The sequence below is a fragment of the Saccopteryx leptura genome, chromosome 9, assembly GCF_036850995.1.
Source record: "Saccopteryx leptura isolate mSacLep1 chromosome 9, mSacLep1_pri_phased_curated, whole genome shotgun sequence".
Lineage (NCBI taxonomy): Eukaryota > Metazoa > Chordata > Mammalia > Chiroptera > Emballonuridae > Saccopteryx > Saccopteryx leptura.
The window spans coordinates 19,110,748-19,129,378 of record NC_089511.1 but is presented as its reverse complement, the minus strand read 5'-3'; the positions used below and the strand labels follow the sequence as shown (position 1 = coordinate 19,129,378).

Here is an 18,631-nt window from a genome sequence, read left to right as displayed (position 1 = left end):
ACCAAATAGAAGTGACTATAAATTAGCAGAGTTGTTTCATGATGGTCTGTCTGCCTGATGGGCAGCAAACAATTTGCAAAATTGGCGGTGGGTCAAGAGCAATGTCTTAGATTTGGGAAGGACAAGGAGCAAAAAGACAAGGGGATGTCACCCTTCCTCATCCTGATCCTCCCTGGCTCTTTTGGCCTTTAGCATTTATACAATTTTTTTCACCTCCTTGATGCAATTCTAAAGCAGAAACATCTAATGAAAACTAAATACTTAAGAATGTTAGCCACTTGCCAGGCAATGGAAGCACTTTGTATATGTTAATTCATTGAATGCTCACTCAACCCTGTGAAGTGGGGACTAGGATTTTACAGGTGATGGTGTGAGGTACAGAAAAATTAAGTAACTTGCACAAGGTCACATGGCAAATAAGAATCAAGACAGGATTTGAAACCATGGAATCCTGCCTCTCCTTACCACACTCTCATCGTTTATCTTCACTCTCAGATGGGGGCTCAGGGAAACTTGTCCTTTGTTTCACAGATTTAAAGAGAAGTAAATGCTGAAGATTAAAGTCACGGCCTTGACCTCAAATCTCTGTTGAAATGAGAAGTAAAGCCTCACACCTGGTAAGAGAAGTACAGTTTCTTGGGGTGAACAGCCTCCCAAGTATTTAATTCCCAAAGTCTTAAGTATGCCCCTAGTTCAGGTGGGAAGATTAGCAGAAAGGAGGAAGAAAAATAAAAAGGAAGAAGTTATGACTAATTCCAAAGTCCGAAGAAAAATCAGCGCAATTTATGTGGACATTTCAAAATCAAAGATTCAAATGACAAGCTCTGAAGCACCCATCACCAGACACAGGACAGCCCTTCCTGAATGCAGACTTGAGAAGGCAAAGAGTTCACCCACAAACTACAGTTTCACTGGAAAGTTTACTCATGATCACAAGCCCAAGATTTGGTGTGGTAATGAAATCGGACACATAGATTTCACCAAGCAACTGCTGAACACAGTCATTTCTGAGGCTGGCTAAGAATGAAGGGATGCAGGGCCAGTATCTCCCAGGATTTATGAGTCAGAGCAGGCACCTAAAGTACCTGTTACTATGAGAGGGTGATGTCACTGTTGATTCAGCCTCTGATACCGGATAACCTCACCAGGAGAGGCCTCTCAATGTCCGTGAGTCAGAGTCTCACCCTACCTGCCAATAAGTGCCCAGGACATTGTCCCACAGCTGACTCAGTGGGTGGCGTTTTCAATAGGAAAGCCACAGCTTTCCCCACAAACCCGAGTTGGTCATCTGGTTCCCTTTTCAAACACTCCCACACAATGGGGATGAAGAATTTGTGGGGGAGGAAGTTTGCAGTCTTTGAAAATCCTCGTACTGAATCCAGGCTTTATTCTAACGAGTGGGTCCTGTGACACTAGTATACAAGCACCACCACTACCACCCCCCGAAAAAAAAAAAATCATGCCCAAGAAGTCATGATGCCTATTTATTCTCAGCCCTCCACCATGAGGAAGTTAAGAAAACTAGACTAGAAACATATTCCTCTAGGGGCAACATGCCAATGGGTGAGAGTGGCTTGGAAAGAGCATTAGACCCTGGTTTGAATCCGATACCCTTTAAAGGAGATGTGGTGACAATTAGCCCTCGGGATTATTCCTGTAGCAAAATGCCTGCTCTGAGAACAGTCTTTTTAAATGGCACCAATATAAAGTGAAAGAATGTGGGCAGTCCACCTCCTTCAAAACAAGGCTCAATTCTAACATCTATTGAGCACCTCACTTCTTCAGGTCTTTTCACAAATGCCACTTTTCTTAGTGATGACCCCCTCAAATCTCTCCACACCAACACACATAGTTTTTATCACCCTTTTCTCATGAAGTTTTCCTTCCATAGATCACCATCTATCTGCCTCTTGTCTCCTCCAATAAGAAGAACAGTCCATAACGGTGGGGTTTTGTTTTGTCCCATTATATCCTCGAAGCCTAGCGCAGAGCTAGTACTGGCCGGTACTCAACATAAATTTGTTCAGTGAATGCACAAATGATTGCTCTGTCAACCAGAAGGACTTCTCTCTCTTGGAGACCTTCAGAGCAGGAATTATCTATCCCTTTCACCTGGCTGCTCACAGTCTGTCTGATAAGTTGCCTTTTTCTGCTGTAAAGAGCAGAGACTTTGGCCTGCCCAGGTGGTAGTGCAGTGGATAGAGCATCAGCCTGGGGTGCAGAGGACCCAGGTTCAAAATCCCAAGGTCGCTGGCTTGAGTACGAGCTCACCAAGCTTGAGTGCAGGGTCGCCAGCTTGAGCACAGGATCATAGACATGACCCCATGATTGCTGGCCTGAGCCCATGGTTGCTGGCTGGAGTGAGGGGTAACTGGCTCAGCTGGAGCCTTCTGGTCAAGGCACATATGGGAAAGCAATCAATAAACAATAAAGGTGCCACAACAAAGATGCTTCTCATCTCCCTCTCCCTTCCTGTCTGTCTGTCTCTCATTTAAAAAAAAAACAAAAAACACAAAAGAGCAAAGACATAGGCTTGGGAGTCCAACAGCCACCAGGAACAAGTGGCCAGTCTTTCTAACTTCCTTTCTGCATGACACACCCTATCTCACATAGCCTCTCAGGGCAACAACTCTCACTTCTCACTGGTTGTTGTGAGGTTTAAAGGAGAGAGGCAGCATATGCCTTACTGTACACATACTAAGTACATAATAAGTACTAGTCAACACAATGTCACTTATAATAAAAATAAGAGGATGGGCCTGACCAGGTAGTGGTGCTTTTGATAGAGCATCAGACTGGGACGCAGAGGACCGAGGTAGTCGGTTTGAGCGCAGGCTCATTCGGCTTGAGTGCGGGGTCACCAGCTTGCACACCGGATAGCTGACTTGACCGTGGGATCATAGACATGACCCCATGGTGACTATTTTGAGCACAAAGGTTGCTGGCTTGAAGCCCAAGGTCACTGGCTTGAGTAAGGGGTCACTTGCTCTGCTGGAGCCCCCCAGTCAAGGCACATTGAGAAAGCAATCAATGAACAACTAAGGAGCCACATTAAGAATTGATGCTTCTCATCTCTCTCCCTTCCTGTCGGTCTGTCCCTATCTATCACTCTCTCTGTCTCTCTGTCTCTCACTGTCACACACACACACACACACACACACACACACACACACACACACAAATAGAGGATGGGCTCTGGCCGATTGGCTCAGTGGTAGAGCGTCAGCCCAGCGTGTGATGTCCCAGGTTTGATTCCCAAGCAGGGCACACAAGAGTAGCGACCATCTGCTTCTCCACCCTTCCTCCTCTCCCTTCTCTCTCTTTCTCTTCCCCTCCCACAGCCAAGGCTCCCCTGGAGTAAGTTGGCCCAGGTACTGAGGATGGCACCATAGCCTCGCCTCAGGCACTAAAATGGCTCTGGTTGCAATGGAGCAGGGGCCCCAGATGGGCAGAGCATCGCCCCCTAGTGGGTTTGCCAGGTGGATCCAGGTCAGGCGCATGTGGGAGTCTATCTCTCTGCCTCCCCACTTCCCACTTAAAAAAAATACAAAAAAAAATACAAAAAAAAAAAAAAAAAAAAAAGGATGAACCCCGGCCAGGTCACTCAGTTGGTTAGAATTGATACTCCTTGCTACCTGCCCCTGTAAAAAAATATTTTATTTACTGATTTTACAGAGCGAGAGGAGGGGACAAGAAATATAGGTGCTTCACTTTAGTTGTTCACTGCTTGCTTGTTGTATGTGCCTTGACCAGATAAGCCCAGGGTTTTGAAGTGGTGACCTCAGTGTTCAGGTTGATGGTCTATCCATTGTACCACCACAGGCCATGCCAAAAAAAAAAAGTGTATATATACATATGTATGTATAAAATATTGCACTATAATACTCTCTCAATGAATATCAATCAATCCGATGAATTTTGGAGCTGTGAGATTTTTATCTTGGACACGAGCTGGTTGACTTAGCTTTAAATTATTGTCTTCCAAATTTTTTGCTCCTTCCAGGCTCCTGTGCATTGCCAAAAACTAGAAGAGTGGACACCAGGTCTTGAACAATTAATGGGCCTGAAGGATACTGCAGATACTCAGGAGAAAGGTGTTGGGTGTATTGGGAGCCTTACTCAAGGAAGGTGTTACCCAGACAATAGGAAACCAAACAGATGGCCCTGGCGGGCTCAGATCTCTGTTTAGATTTTGATCTGGTGCTTCCTTACACCAAGGCAGAAATGGCTCGTCTGACCTTTAGACTCTAGACTGCAAGCTGTTTTGTGACAAGACAATTAGGTAAGGTTACATCAGGGGTGTGCAGCGCTCAAAGAAACTGGGGAGTGCCAAGCAAAGACACATGCCCTGAAATCATTCCCTCCTCTTTGTGTTTTTAATGTGATTCATACTGAAAAAGTTCCCTCTTTCCTTTTAAAACAACAGGTACAGTTACACCAGAAATTACTTCTATATGTGAATTACATCTCAATTATTTTTTTTAAAAAAGCAGCCTGACCAGGCAGTGGCGCAGTGGATAGAGCATCAAACTGGGATGCGGAGGACCCAGGACCCAGGTTCAAGACCCTGAGGTCGCCAGCTTGAGCACGGGCTCATCTGGTTTGAGCAAAGCTCACCAGCTTGGACCCAAGGTCGCTGGCTCAAGCAAGGGGTTACTCAGTCTGCTGCAGCCCCACGGTCAAGGCACATATGAGAAAACAATCAATGAACAACTAAGGTGTCGCAACGAAAAACTGATGATTGATACTTCTCATCTCTCTCCGTTCCTGTCTGTCTGTCCCTATCTATCCCTCTGACTCTCTGTCTCTGTTAAAAAAAAAAAAGTACAGTGGAATAGCTTCCAAAAGCAAAAGATATATATACACCTATTTATATATTTTGATACCTCATTCATTCATTCATTCATCAAATACTTATTGAGTGCCTATTATGTGCCAGGCACTGTTCTAGATGCAATACAACCTATGAACTAAGAAAGACAAAAATCCCTGGCTTCTTGGAGCTTATGTTCTGGTAGAAGGAAACAGTGGACATAGGGTGTTATATGATGAATGGTGATTGGTTGGATGGCTCAGTTGTTTAGAGCATGAACTCGAAGTACAGAGGTTGACGGTTCAATCCCCAATCAGGGCACATACAGGAACAGATTGATGTTCCTGTCTCTCTTGCTCTTTCCCTTCCTCTCTCACTGAAATCAATTAAAAAAAATTTTTTTTTAAAGAAAGAAAAGTGCTATGGAGGATAATAAAACAAAGAAGGGGAAAGTAGAGTATTGGGGGAAGGTGGTACTTTATCAAATAGGGGATTCGAGAAAGGCCTCACCAAGAGGGTGACATTTGAGCAAAGACTTGAGGACATAAATGAGTGAGCTAAGCAGCTGTCAGGGGACAATATTATAAACAGTGATAATAGCCAGTGCAAAGAACCTGAGGTAGAAGTGTGCCGATGGGTCCCAAGTACAATCAGGAAGAAATGAAAGCAAGAGGTAAGGGGGTGATGAGGCGGCAGATCATAGAAACCTTATAGTCATAGAAAGGACGTTGCCTTTTAGTCTGTGCTGTGTAAAATGAGAACCTCTGGATAGATTGAATGAGGTTGATATTTTCTAACTTCTATTTTGAAAACCATCACTCCAGCTGCTGGGTAGAGAAAGGCTGTGTTGGGGGAGGCGAAGGGGAAGCAGAGTGACCAGAAAAAAGTCTAGATGAGGACCCTCTCAAACTTCTTTTGGGAAAACTCTTCTGGGAACAGACAAGGTATATCAGCATATTTGAATGCCAAACCACAGGAACAGGTGTTCTTGGCCTTCAACTTGCCCAGGTATCATATAACTGAAAGGTTTTCAGCTTGTTACAAGCTCTCCTAATTACAAAGCCCACTAATTATTATCTCGGCCTTGGCCAATTATCCCACAGGGTCCTGTGCTGGCTATCATTTATGACTTTGGGGAACAGGTTCAACCCTTCCAGGCAGGCCCCATTAAGTCCTAGCAGTAACATCAGAGCTCACGCTAGGGGCAGGGCACGTTCGCCCTTTTCTGGGGAAAGATGCATACCCAGGTCTCTGCCTGGCTCCTACAGTTGGAACATGAGTTTGTTTAGGACAGTTTTCTTCCCACTCCTCAAAGCTTGAATGCCACAGTATTTGCAGCCTCAGGGACCCAGAAAGTTGAAAAGACAGACAGAAAGAAAAATAAATTCTGTTCACCTAGCATTTCTGTGGAAAGTAAAGATAAAAAGGGAAAGAGGCTGCATGACCTGTGGTGGCGCAGTGGATAAAGCATCGACCTGGAACGCAGAGGTCACCGGTTTGAAACCCTGGGCTTGCCCGGTCAAGGCACATATGGGAGTTGATGCTTCCTGTTCCTCCCCCCTTCTTTCTCTCTCTACTCTGTCTAAAATGAATAAATAAAATCTTTAAAAAAAAAAAAAAAAAGGAAAGAGGCTAAAAATTGCCTAAAAGGGAAAGACAAAAAGAGATTCTTCAAAGACAAAAGATTCCAGCCACACAATTAAAATTAGTGAGATGTAGCCTGACCAGGTGGTGGCGCAGTGGATAGAGCATCAGCCTGGGACACTGAGGACCCGGGTTTATACCCCAAGGTTGCTGGCTTGAGTGCAAGCTAACCAGCATAAGTATGAGGTCACTGGCTTGAGTGTGGGATCATATACATGACCCTATGGTCACTGGCTTGAACCCAAAAGTTGCTGGCTTGAGCAAGGGGTCACTGGCTTGGCTGGAGCCCTCTGGTCAAGGCACATATGAGAAAGCAATCAGTGAACAACTAAGGGGCCGCAACTATGAGTTGATGCATCTCATCTCTCTCCCTTCCAATCTGTCTGTCACTGTCTGTATGTCTCTCTCTCTCTAAAATAATAATAATAACAGTGAGATGTAAAGGTATAAATAAAGACATATATTCCAAAGGGAAGGAGGGACCTTTTCCATCTCATGGCACACATAAACTAATTACTAAAATTCTGCAGCACACCAAAAATATATTATTTTGTTGATCTAACAAAAAAGATAAGTATAATTTTGATTCATTCACATTGGACGGCTATGTGTTGACCGTTGTCTTTTTTTTTTTTTTTTTTTAATTTGAAAATCTAAGGGAAAAGGTCAGTGCCCCTGACTAATAGTCAGGTATTTCATGTTTTAAAAATTCTTGCGGCATGCCTGACCTGTGGTGGTGCAGTGGATAAAGCATCGACCTGGAACACTAAGGTCGCCTGTTTGAAACCCCAGGCTTGCCGGGTCAAGACACATGTGGGAGTTGATACTTCTTGCTCCTCCTCCCTTCTCTCGCTCTGTATCTCTCTCTCTCTCTTAAACAAATAAATAAATTTTAAAAGGAAGGTGAATTAAGTTCCAGGAAATGCAGGTTGGCAACAAGGCACAGAGGGGCATGGATGAGAGCTCAGGTTATGAAAGACAGTGTAGCCCCACTTCTGCCACTACCCGGCTAAGTGCCCTTGGGCACGTTGTCCAACCTCCCTGAGACTGTTTTCTTTTGTAGAGTGGGGGATACCGACAGTTCCTGCCTCAGGCTACTGTAAGGCTTATCTAAACTCTCAAGTCTCCAAGGTCCAGATGCACTCATAACATTGGGTAGAAATATTTATTCATATTTTTACTTGTTGGCCACCTCCAAATAAATGCTCTCAGGATAGCCCTTCTAACATTTTATGCTCCAGTTTGATTAAGGAAAAACACTGTTTTCCCACCCAAATTCATATATATATATATACACACACACACACACAATATATATATATATTGTGTGTGTGTGTGTGACAGAGACAGAGAGAGAGAGAGAGGGACAGATAGGGACAGACAAAGGAAGGGAGAGAGATGAGAAGCTTCTTCCTAGTGGCTCCTTAGTTGTTCATTGATTGCTTTCTCACATGTGCCTTGACAGAGGGGCTACAGCAGAGCAAGTGACCCCTTCCTCAAGCTGGTGACATTGGTCTCAAGCCAGAGATCTTGGGCTTCAAGTCAGCGACCTTTGGGCTTAAGCCAGCACCCATGGGGTCCTGTCTATGATCCCACCCATGCTCAAGCCAGCGACCATGGGGTCATGTTAATGATCCCACACTCAAGCCAGCGACCATGGGGTCATGTCAATGATCCCACGCTCAAGCCAGCAACCCCACACTCAAGCTAGTGAGCCTGTGCTCAAGCCAGCAGCCTCAGGGTTTCGAACCTGGGTCCTCTGCATCCCAGTCCAATGCTCTCTTCACTGTGCCACTGCCTGAGCAAGGGCTCATCTGGTTTGAGCAAGGCTCACCAGCTTGAGCCCAAGGTCGCTGGCTTGAGCAAGGGGTCACTTGGTCTGCTGTAGCCCCCAGGTCAAGGCACATTTGAGAAAGCAGTCAATGTACAACTAAGGAGCCGCAACGAAGAATTGATGCTTCTCATCTCTCTCCCTTCCTGTCTGTCTGTCCCTATCTATCACTCTCTCTCTCTCTGTCTCTGCCAAGAAAAGGAAAAAAAAAAAAGATTTTGTCTTCAGGGAGGCAGCCTCCCAATACCTTTTGCTTAAACCCCCCCCCCCACACTGGAACAGTGGGAAACAGGTTGTCTCTAGATGTTGGTAGCATAGCAAAAATTGATACAGCCCTGAGAAGGGCAGTATCTGTCAAAATTACAAATGCACATGCCCTGAACTGGCAGACCATCTGTGGAAATTTATCTTCTGCATACACCAGAACAGGTGCAAAAGGATACATATACGTTACTCCCTGGAGTGCTAAGTTCTGAAAGATAAGACACAACCCCACACTCAAGCTGGTCTCTCCCAGTGTCTAACAGGGGCAGGTTAAACAGACTACAGCACATCTGTGCCAAGCAGCTATAACTAAAGTAAAAGAATGTGGATGTTCTACATATATTAAAAGAGAGAACACACAAATATACTGTTGGACAAAAAAGAAGATACAAAACAGTGCTATTCCTATTCTATCTTTGTGTAAAAAGATTATTAAACTTACATTTGCATAGAGAAATTACTCTTTTTTGCCTGGCCTATGGTGCACAATGGGTACAGCATCAGCCTGGAACGCTGAAATCACTGGTTCAAAGCCCTAGGCTTGCCCGGTCAAGGCACATATGACAAGCAATCAGTGAACAACTAAAGTGAAGCAACTCTGAGTAGATACTTCTTGTTCCTCCTCCTGCCCCCAGTAAAATCAATAAAAATTTTTAAAAAGACTCTTTTTGTATTTCCATGAGAAAACCCTGTAAAAGATATACAAGAGACCAACAAAATCAATTACCTGTGAGGAACTAATTGGTTACCTGTGTCCTGGGGCAGAAGTGGGTAAAGAGTAGAATGCGGTGGAAAAGGAGACTTTTTCACTTATTACCCAAGTGCATGACTTTTAAGGATAGAAAACACCCTCTATTGCCTCTAGACTGAAGTCTAAGGCCTGGCCCTAGCCAATCTAGGTAGCCTTGTCCTGGGACCCTCTCCTCCCATAAGCCACCCTCCCCATTCGGGAAGGCACAGAGCCAGCCTGACTCCGCTATGCCCTGCTACACTATTGGGCACCCCGTTTCCTCTTCCTGGAAAGTTCTGTCTCCTTCTCTGTCTGGCTGATTAGACACGCTCTCATTCACCAGGGCCTAGCAGGTAAAACCACTCCTCCCTGCATCCTTTGAACATGCCCCCCCCCCCCATGGATATTCTCAGAGTGTACCGGAATCACCCACTGGGCCCTTTCTCTCAGATTTTCTGGACTCTCCCTGAGGGCAGGGGCTGGATCTTACGTCAGCAGGGAGAGGTTAGTGTACTGGCTATTTCATTTCCATCCCATTGACCCTACTTTGTAGCTACAGAGCCCTCCCTCACCAGCATGGCAGAATGACCAGCCTTACCCCTCCCTGATCAAGGGCACCCTTAGATCCCTGGCCTCAGGCTGACAACCAGAAGCCCACACCCTGGCTGGCACCAGTTATTTACTCAAATAGTCATGACCTAGCTGCTGAAGTTGTCTAGTGCCATGTTCAGAACCCCACCCGCAGGGACTGTAGCTCAGGGAACTAGCAGGACAGCAAATCTGTGTTTTTGAAGTGCTCCAGGTGATCTGATGCTTAGCCATGTGGGTGATCGAACCAGTCTAAGGGGCTGGAGCAGAGCATTTATGGCAATGGGAAAACAGACTGGTATCCTTAAGCATATGTATCATGAAATACTTTTAAATTAAGCAAAAGCTGCAACATTTATGACTTCCCCACCCTCAGTTGCTCCTTGCCCCACTCCTCCCACCCCAATTCTAAACAATATTCCTTAGCAGGTCAACAGGCAAACCTACGTCAGCCCACTCCAAGCACACTGCACAGTGGCAAGCGCAGTATCAGACCTTCCTTTCCCAGCAAAGGGCACTTTAGTCTAGTCACTGTTTGCAGAGTAGTGTTTGCTTTAACACAGAAGCAGAGAGACTGAGGAAACTGGTTTGGCTGGTTTGCTGAGCAGGAGGGAGCCCAGGGAAACACTTGAACCGAAGGTAAAACCTGGGAGGCAGTGTCTCAAACAGAAGGCACCAAATACTCCGGCGGCTTTAATATTTAATATTCATTGAACACCTGACACACCCTATGACTTGGGTACTATTTTGCCTTGCCCGTTTTACAGATGAGAAAACAGAGGCTTAGAAAGCCCTTGGCCAATGTCCCTCAGCTGGCAAGGGGAATTACCTGGATTTCAATCCAGGCAATATGATCAAGAATCTTCAAAATGTTGGGAAGATACCAGCTGGGCCTTGAGGGGAAAGTGGAGGACTGGAAGCAGATTAAGAGGAAGGTAAGGGGCCTGGCCAAGTAGCTCAGGTGCTTAGAGAGTCGTCCCAACACTCCAAAGTTGCAGGCTTGATCCCCAGTCAGGGCACAAGAATCAACAAATGAATGTATAAATAAGTAAATCAGCAAATCGATGTCTCTCTCTCTTTCCCTCTCTCTCTAAAATCAATTTTTTTAAAAAATTTTTAAAGAGAAAAGTAAGAGAAGAGGAAAAGTGCAAAAAAAAAAAAAAGATCTCAAGCTCTACCAGGCCAAGCTGAGGTATACATGAATGGGAAACAAATTAGAGAGGAGAGAAACAAAGAGAGGGAGGAAGAAAGGCCACCTCGAATTTCTTTTTAATTGACCAAAAAACTAAACAATGACTAACTGCTCTTCCTTTTCCAAATTCAAATTCAGGTTTGAGGTCTCCCTCCTCTGCCCTCCGAAACTGTCAGAGGAAGCTCTCACTACATCGCATCGGGGACACACTTATCCCAAAGCTTCAAGAGCCACAGACCCAACACTTCCCAGCATATTTACAGTCAACATCTAAGGCTGGCCTGAGGCTACAGGCTTTTTTTTTTTAATTTTTATTTATTTTTTATTTATTCATCTTAGAGAGAGAGGAGAGACAGAGAGAGAGAAGGGGGGAGGAGCTAGAAGCATCAACTCCCATATGTGCCTTGACCAGGCAAGCCCAGGGTTTCGAACCGGCAACCTCAGCATTTCCAGGTTGACGCTCTATCCACTGCGCCACCACAGGTCAGGCGGCTACAGGCTTTAAGATCAAAAAGATAAGTCAAGGTATGAGGACTAGTACATACTCATTCACTCATTTATTCACTTGTTCAAAATAATATTTGAGCCTGACCTATGGTAGCGCAGTGGGATAAAGCGTCGACCTGGAACACTGAGGTCGCCGGTTCAGAAACCTTGCCTGGTCAAGGCACATATGGGAGTTGATGCTTCTTGCTCCTCCCCCTTCTCTCTCTCTCTCCCCTCTTTCTAAAAATCAATAAATAAAATATTTTAAAAATAATAATATTTGAAAGAAAAATGATATCTGAATGCCTAGTCTGTCCCTAAGAAATGTAAGCCACCATCTCATGATTCTTTCTTATTTCCTTTTTGTCCTATTTGCCATTATGTTCAGCCCACATCTGCTTGATCTGTACTCCTAGGGTCTAGCCCAGTGCTGGCACTCAATAGGCACTCCTCGATTTGCTGACTAAACAAATGAATGAATATGCACATTTAATTTTCACGACATGCCCTGGCTGGTTGGCTCAGTGGTAGAGCGTTGGCCTGGCGTGCAGGAGTCCCGGGTTCGATTCCCGGCCATGGCACAAAGGAGAAGCGCCCATCTGCTTCTGCACCCCTCCCCCTCTCCTTCCTCTCTGTCTCTCTTCTCCTCCCACAGCCAAGGCTCCACTGGAGCAAAGTTGGCCCCGGGGGCTCAGGATGGCTCTGTGGCCTCTGCCTCAGGTGCTAGAATGGCTCTGGTTGCAACAGAGCAACGCCCAAGATGGGCGGAGCATCGCCCCCTGGTGGGCATGCCGGGTGGATCCGCTAGTGCTCATGCAGGAGTCTGTCTGACTGCCTCTCCGTTTCCAACTTCAGAAAAATACAAAAAAATAAAAAAGAAAAATAATAATAATTTTCACGACAAACCTGTACTATTGCCTCCCATTTTACACATGGGGAAACTGAGGCTCATAGAAGTAAATGGATTTACCCAAGGTCACACAGCTAATAACTGAAATTCAATCCTGGATCTTTCAGGTACAGTTGTCTCTCTACGTATCGCGGATTTTTAAATTGTATATATCTAATTTTGTATTGCAGATTTTTCGCTATATCGCAAGATTTTGCGGTATACAGGTATTCTTATATATTTATTATTTTAATTAATTTTGCAGTAAAATAAGCATTTTCTAGCCTTAAAGAAAATTGAAAATGTTTATAAAAAGTGTGGGGTTTATAAAGCCTTAAATATATATATATATAAATAATAAAAACAACATAAGGTTGCTACTTCGCATATTTTCGCCTGTCACAGGGGGTTCTGAAACCTAACTCCTGGGATAGACGAGGGACCACCGTACTTACAGAGCTGTCCAGACAAGCCATACTGATTTCACTCATCTCCTTGAAAGTCTAAAGCCCTCAGAGGAGATGAGAGTTGAGGCAGAGTAGAAACCCAGAACTCTGGATTGTGACAGGTGCCTCTCGGGGACTTTAGGGTTTTGGCACCTTCTGAGAGATGAGAGAGCTGATTGCTTCAGCGTCTGGCTTATCTGGGGCTACGCTTGGAAGGGAATGTGTAACAGACACCAAGGTGAGCATTTCGGAAGAAAAGGCTCGCTCAATAACAAGCCCGGGAGAGCAAACAGGGATTTCCATGACCACCTGGCAGAGAGGAAGGGCTGGAGCAGCAGCCAGCCTTCCTTAAATGGCCTTGCAGGACCTTGGGCATCCACTCCTACTGAGACACAAAGGGGAGGGCAGGAGGATGACCCATTAGTCTCCTTCCCCAGTGAGCCCTGCATAACCCTTGTCACAGATGTGAGTAATAGAGGAAGTGATGGTTAGGAGTTTGAGCAGAGGAGGAGGAGGGATCTGTTGATGATGTAAGATCATCCCAAGGCTGGTTTCCCTATCTGTTTTTTAAAAGCCTATTTAATTAGGGGCCCTCATACCGTTCCCACGACCTTTCAGCACATCTTTTAGAAAGAAGGGGATATGGGTGTACTTAATCCACACAGGTGGGTGTCTATGAGCTAGGTCAACCCCCCTTCAAGCAGCCAGAGCTCAGACCCAAAACATAAACCTTATTTGCCCAAGGCCAGGTGGCAGAGAAAGCAAAGCAAGGAAACTAGAGTTTAAATGCCTGCTGCCTTCCTTCCCCTGACCTCCAGTCAACTTAAAGCTGAATGCACTAGGGGAATACTTCTTTATTTTAATTGAATTTATTGGGGTAACACGAGGGTAATACTTCTGACATCCGAAAACCAATTTGTGCTAAGACAAAGGAAAATAATCAGGAACTAAAGAACCAATTTACAGCTGTTTGGTGTTTTGTTTGTTTTTTTTAACATTCTCTATTCTAGAACATGGAGAGAAACCAATGGAATAAATACAAGGATCTCATGGAGCATAGGAAGGACCCCAACAAACCACCCCAAGGTCCTGAGTTTAGCCAAATCCTATTTGTGGCACTCTATGGTCATTGATGGACAAAAAGTGACAGGATCCTTATTTTCAAACTCCCATGCAGAAAATCCTCCATGGAACCCATGTCTAAACTTGGTGCTAGTGTGGCATCCCTCCATTTTCTCCACTGCCAAAAGAGAGGGAGCCACCTCCCTAAACCCTGGCAGCTTTTTTAAATCACAAAGACAGTTTCCTGAGGTCCCATGTGCAATTTTATCAGAAGGGCACTTCTGTCTTGGGGCAATTCCACATTGGATTGAAGGAAGGGGTCTCCAAAGTCCAAAAAGCTCCCCAAAAGTGAAATGTCAGGAAATCTGTTGAGTAGCTGTGGATATATGAACATAAAGGGAACTAGAACCAGCCACACAAGCAGCTTGTGGAGACCGTCTCTCTCTCCAAGACCACCGGTGCCCTGGCTAGATAGCTCAGAGCATCGTCCCGATATGCCAAGTTTGCCAGTTCAGTCCCTGGTCAGGGCACATACACGAATCAATCAATGATGTCCTGGCAGGATAGCTTGTTTAGTTAGAGCATCGTCCTGATATGCGAAAGTTGCTGGTTCAATTCCCCAGTCAGGGAATATACAGAAACAGATCAATATTTCTCTCTCTCTCCTTTCCTCTCTCTCTAAAGTCAATTTTAAAACTATAATTAGAAAAAAAAAGACCACCAGATGCAGGCCTCCTCTACCTCCCACCCAGTCTAAACCATCTCTATCACCACCACCTCCTCTAGGAACTGCCCTGTCAACACCTCTGCTCTTCTAGGCACACAAAGAGGAAGAAGTCTACTTCACAGTGGACACTAATTCCCCAAGCACCCTCGTTCCTCCCCCCCTTTCCTTTCTGAGGTTACTAAGAAGAGAAGGGGAGAGGGCAGGAGAAAGACCAGCTGTGAAACCCTGAGCTGACAACTAAATAATTGCTTTATGCTTCAGTTTTCTCATGTACAAAACAGAAAGAACAATGGTGCCCACCCTCACAAGATTCTTACGAAAATTAAATAAGGTAAAACATGTGGGGCACTTGCCCCAGAGTCTAGTAAAAGCAAAAAAAAAAAAAAAAAAAAAAAAAGGCAATTATATTATTAATATGTAATAATAATGTTATTGGTCAGACACAAGAACTTGGGGCAGGGGGAGGATATAAAAACCAGACTAACCCACCCCTGGAATTGCCAAATGTCTTGATAAAGGAAAACAAAGTGACCAGCACTTGTACAGGGACACCTCATACACACATGCGCACACACTCCTGTTTCTAACCCCCGACCCATTCTCCAAGGCTGAGTCAACTTTGCCTGGTCCCAGAAGCCAATCCTCACTGCCCACTGATACCCTTCAAAACATTTCAGGCACCTAAATACCCATGTCCCACCATGTTCTCTAAGTGGGTCCTAGGACATTCTTAGCAACCCTCCGGAATATGCAGTACCCAGGGCAGGGCTGGAGTGTCCCTATATCTCAGTTCATTCCCAGGTGCCCAGCACCGGGAGTGGGGGAAGAACATCAAGCGGAAACTGGCCAAGCAGTGGCAGACCCATGGCAAAAATCAGGCAAACTCTTTCTGACCTAACAGAAAGCTCTGCACAACACACACAGGCCTCAGAAAAGCAAATATGTTTTAATCAATCGAGCTGCAGTTTCTGTTAAAAAAAATGCCGCCCACTGTTGGAACAACTTCCAAAGTCCAAAATTTTTTTTTCAAACAACAGTGTGATTGCTGTATATTTTTCACGTGGCCAAAGACTGGAAGAATAAACAATGAATTCCCTCGGGGAATTGTGGGTGATGTCTTGTTTCAAAAAGTGTTTCATTTACTGTTATGATAACGCGCCCAATCAACTAAAATCAAGAGGGAGAAGAAAGTTGTTTGGAAAGAAAAAAGCACCTGGGAATCAGTGAAACCAGAAGAGAAACCAACCTTCCCTTGCTTTCGCCCCTGGGCAACAGTGAAGAGAAACAAAGCAAACTCTAGAATTCTGATTATCACAGTGATAATAAGGCCCAGAAGTACATTTGTGCATTTTCATTCCCTGAGTCAGAGCTACCAGACTTTAAAAAAAGAAGGAAAAAAAACCACACATTATTCCTTGGGGGAATAACACCTGTATCCAAATGTTTTCATCTCTATGAGCAAAAACCACAGCCTGATAACTGATAGGGCTCCTCAGTCATTCAGAAATGGTGCAGAATGAGGCCTGGGAGCAAGATGCTAATTCAAATTCCCATTCTAGAGACCCAAGTGGCTCCACCCTCTGAGCCTTCCTTTGCTCATCTGTGAATCGGGAATTACCACTTCCCTCCCGCCCTTGCCACATATTAGATTTTTGCAGTATGAAATGACAGACTGTCTCTAAAGTGGTCAGGACAATGGGAGGCACACTGAAAGCCTCCAACAAGTGACATAATTAAATATACCAGGATAGCCTTCTCAATCACCAGTGCTCAATCATAGCAAAATTTAGATCCCTACATCTGTGTAAATTCCAAAGGGGTGTCATTTGAGCCAAGAAGGAGGGACTTCCCCAGTCCAGCCCCTGGACATGGGAGCGTACTTTCTCGACCCTTCCCACTCCCACCCACCCATTCAAGGACCCGGGCTGCGCGCCCTCACCTTTGCCCAGGACTCGGCCTCTTTCCAAATGCCGCCGGGGCACAGTGAACGTGTAGCTTTCGGCGCCAAAGCCAGGACGACAGGGCTCCAGCTCTTGGCAGAGCCACGAAGAGACCTGGTTAGGGGAAAGGTATGGAACCGGGGTGACTTGGGGGGTCCTCTCTAGCCCACACCGAAACCAGCAGCGCCACCCTCTCCCTCGCTTCGGGCGTCGGGATTGTGGGAGGGACCCACCCACCGCCACCCCCACCCCAGGGAGGGACCCACCCACCGCCACCCCCACCCCACCCCCGGGGCCGAATTCATTCCGAGACCCGCAGCCACCAAGCCTCCAGGAATGCCGGAGAGAGGAGTTGCTGGGTCACCTCCTCCCGACCTGGCTGGCGCCCCTTTTCCGCCTGTCTCCTTTTTAGTTTCATTGGAGGCACCTTTACTCTTCCCAACTCCACTTTCCTTATACCAGGAACGCTCCCATTCCTAAGTCTAGTTCCTCATACCGAGGGCGCTCTAACAACTTTTGACCCCACTTTCTTATCCCGGGGTCGCCCCGTACCTATCTACCACTACCCTTTCTTTACCCGGCAGGTGCTTTTATTTCTATTGAGTCCCCTTTCGTTACCTCAGGGATCGCCCCCACTGCTCCTGGCTGCCCCCGGACTTGCACCGGGGCTGCCCTTTCAACAGCCTGACCCCCACTCTGCTCCACGCCTCCTTCCGCCCTTAGCCGGTTCCGCAGCCGAATCCGAGTCCCCAGAGCCTGCGGCGAGGCGCACCCCCCACCTCGGGCTCCGAGGAGGCGGTGGGCAAAGCCGCGCTCGCGCCCGACCGGCTCCCGATCCCTCCTCCGCCGAGAACAGAGCGCCACGCAGCTTAGGCCGCCCAGGGCCTTTGGACCCAAACTTTCTTTAAAGAAGAGGAAGCAGGGACGACAGGAGAGAGGAAAGAACGACAAGAGAGGAAGGGACTGGGGGGCAGGGGCGCGGAGATGGGACTGGAAGGTGTCCCCCGCAAAGCCAGGGGACCCGACGTACCTGCAGCATTAGCAGCAGCAGGAGCGCGGAGAGGCTGCGGCACGGAGGGCCCATGGCGCGCCGGGCGAGGGTCGGGTCGGGTCGGGTCCGGCTGGGCTAGAGTCTGGCAGGACTTCCAGGAACTCACAGGTGCTCTAAGGCTCCCAATGCCACTGAGTAGGGCAACTCCGCAGCCGCCAGGTGAGCCTCGAAGGCCCCGCCCTCGGCGTGACTGATTGGCTGAGGATGCACCTGCCGGCCACAGCCAATGAGCGGCGCGGCGCGGCCCCAGCTTCCTCCTCCGTTAAGGGGACGATGACCCGCCCCACCCGGTCCGCCCCCCTGCCTCACGCTGACCCGCTGGCCCGCTGGCCTGTGGTTGGTAGAGGGTTGGGTGGAGGGGATCCAGAATTCCTATTACCAAGTCGGAACCCAGGCTCGCAGTGGGTGGCTCATTAACACCTGCGCTTTACCCTTTATCTCCTTCTGTCCTTTTAACTACAAGTCTCCACCGGCTCGTGTCAGCAAAATCAGTTCACTGGGCAGGACCTACCTTTCTAAACCTGTTTCTTCACCTTCCAAATGGGAATAATAATCACAAACGTCTTCCTATGTTGTGAGGTTGCCATACAATTAATGAGACCAATATTTCCTGCACCATAAAAATTCTGTACAGATACGAGTGATAATAATAGTAACAGTAGGTGCTGGGCTTTGGAAGTTATTGTGCCAGGCTCTGTGTTAAGTAAGCATTTGATGTTGACCATCTCACTCTCATCTCAAAACAACTCAAAAGCTGTGTTATTATTCCCATTTGATAGGCAACTGAGGCATAGGGTATTTGAGGCCTGCCCTGGCCGGATTTATCATTGGAGCATTGTTATAATAAGTAAAGGTTGCTGGTTCAATCCTCAGGCAGGGCACATACAGGAACAGATTGATGTTTCTGTCTGTCTATCTCTCTCTCTTTATCTCCCTTCCTCTCTCTAAAATCAATAAATAAAAAGTTT

General features: G+C 46.4%; 1 protein-coding gene across 1 annotated transcript in view; it reads right to left on the bottom strand.

Moving 5' to 3' along the window:
* Positions 1-17,809, bottom strand: part of CDH1 (cadherin 1) — a 99,049-nt gene extending 81,240 nt beyond the window's left edge. The window contains exons 1-2 of the mRNA XM_066348131.1: positions 17,643-17,809; positions 16,612-16,726 (exon numbers count right to left, since the gene is read on the bottom strand). Of these exons, the coding sequence (XP_066204228.1) occupies positions 16,612-16,726; positions 17,643-17,696 (169 nt within the window). The 5' untranslated portion in view covers positions 17,697-17,809. The remainder of the gene's footprint in view (positions 1-16,611; positions 16,727-17,642) is intronic.
* Positions 17,810-18,631: the final 822 nt, after the last annotated feature.